This window comes from Mandrillus leucophaeus, unplaced genomic scaffold (genome assembly GCF_000951045.1).
Source record: "Mandrillus leucophaeus isolate KB7577 unplaced genomic scaffold, Mleu.le_1.0 Scaffold8, whole genome shotgun sequence".
In the NCBI taxonomy this organism is placed as follows: Eukaryota; Metazoa; Chordata; class Mammalia; order Primates; family Cercopithecidae; genus Mandrillus; species Mandrillus leucophaeus.
In genome coordinates, this window is record NW_012108696.1 from 4,951,295 (window position 1) to 4,953,445 (window position 2,151).

General features: G+C 46.4%; 1 protein-coding gene across 1 annotated transcript in view; it reads left to right on the forward strand.

Moving 5' to 3' along the window:
- The window catches only part of VAV1 (vav 1 guanine nucleotide exchange factor), a 92,761-nt gene that overhangs the window by 53,806 nt on the left and 36,804 nt on the right, over positions 1–2,151 (forward strand). The window contains exon 2 of the mRNA XM_011967486.1: positions 1,387–1,523. Coding sequence (XP_011822876.1) covers positions 1,387–1,523 — 137 coding nt within the window. The remainder of the gene's footprint in view (positions 1–1,386; positions 1,524–2,151) is intronic.

The window sequence follows — 2,151 nt, forward strand, 5'->3', positions numbered from 1 at the left end:
GCTTGAGCCACCACGCCTGGCTGTGCTGTTTCATTTCACAGAATGGGACCTGTGCTTTGAAGAAACCAACCCTACCAACACCTTGATCTTGGACTTCTAGTCTCAGAACTATTCTGGACATTTCCTATGGATAGAATTGTACAATACATGGCATTTTGTGATTCGCTTCTTTCACTGAGCATATTTTTAAGGTTCATCCATGTCGTAGTGTGGAACAGTATTTTCTCCTTTTTATGGCTGAGTAATATTCCATTGTGTGGATTTATCTGTACTGGGCATTTCGTATAAATAGATGCATACAATATGTGGCTTTGGATGATGAATTTTAACCAACTCTCCTGATGAGTCTGCTTTAGGACTCTTGGTCCACACTGACTTCATGGAGAGTGTTGGGGGTCATGGGAGAGCCAAGTCTACAAGCTGTGGGAGGCTGGTGGATGGAAGGCTGGTTAGAATTCTTCAGGATCTGGGGAACTTCAGAGAATGCTGAACCTGTTGGGATGTTGGATGAGCCAATACTTGGCAAATGCAAGAATATGAAGGTTTCTTTCTTTCTTTTTCTTTTTCCAGATACTCAAAAGCTGGGCCCATGTTACATGTGCCCGACCATTTCATTAGTTAATATCTTTTGGTTGCAGGCCATGGCAACCCAATCTAAACTGACTTAAACAAGAAAAGGAATGTTTTGGCTCATGAAATAAAAAAGTTCAGGGATGGCCAGGCATGGTGGCTTCCACCTATAATGTCAGCACTTTAGGAGGCTGAGGCGGGCGGATTCCTCAAGTCCAGGAGTTCAAGACCCGCCTGGGCAATATAGCGAGACCTCATCTATACAAAAAATACAGAAATTAGCTCAGTGTTGTGGCACATGCCTGTAGTCCCAGGTACTTGGGAGGTGGAGGCAGGAGGCCTGATTTTTTGTTTGTTTGTTTGAGACAGGGTTTTGCTTTGCTGCCCGGACTGAACTGAAGTGCTGTGGTGCCATTATAGCCCACTGCAGGCTGAAACTCCTGGGCTCAGCGATCCACTCATCACAGCCTCCTGTGTAGTTCAGAATGTTTTTGAGGTCATCCACATTGTAGTATGAATCAGTGCTTCATTCCTTTTTATGGCTGAATACTATTCCATTGTATGGATATACCACATTCGTTTAACCATTAGTGATTCATTTTACGTTTTGTCAATTTTAACTCAATAAAAAAGTGCAGAGCATAGATCTGGATCAGGCACAGCTTAATCTTTATCAGAAGAGAATGCAGTTTCGTGGAAGGGGATCTATGCTTTCATTTCCCCTCCACACCAGTCCCCAAGCCAGGTGGCCTGGGGGGTCAGTTTCTCCCCTGCCCTTTCATCCTCCCCTACCCTCATTTCTCTGTCTCCTCACAGTTCCTGTGCCTTAAGAACATTAGAACCTTCCTGTCCACCTGCTGTGAGAAGTTCGGCCTCAAGCGGAGTGAGCTCTTCGAAGCCTTTGACCTCTTCGATGTGCAGGATTTTGGCAAGGTGAGCTGCCCACTTGAAGCGCAAAGACTGAGTTTCAGTTCATTTCCATTGACGTGTACACTGGGCAAGCTAAGGGCTGTCCGAGGACAGGCAGACAAGCCAGACCAGGCCATATACATGGTGCAGATAGCACTGGTTTAGGATATGTGGATCTGAGTTTGAGTCCTCACTCTGACACTTGCTGAATGACCTTAGATACGTGGCTGTGCCTCTCTGAGCCCCCGTTTCTCCCCCTAAATATGGGAATATTATCATCCTGCCCTCTCTGAGTGGCTGTGAGGATTAAATAGAAAGATAGAGGGCAGGGCGCGGTGGCTCATGCCTGTAATCCCAGCACTTTGGGAGGCTGAGGTGGGCAGATCACAAGGTCAGGAGATCAAGACCACCCTGGCTAATACAGTTAAACCTTGTCTCTACTAAAAATACAAAAAATTAGCCGGGCATGGTGGTAGGTGCCTGTAGTCCCAGCTACTGGGGAGGCTGAGGCAGGAAAATTGCTGGAACCCAGGAGGCGGAGGTTGCAGACAGCCGAGATCATGCCACTTCACTCCAACCTGAGCAACAGAGTGAGACTCCACTGAAAAAAAATAAATAAATAATGAAGATAGGAGCAAAGGGTGGGGCTCACTTAAGGGAACAATGGTATGG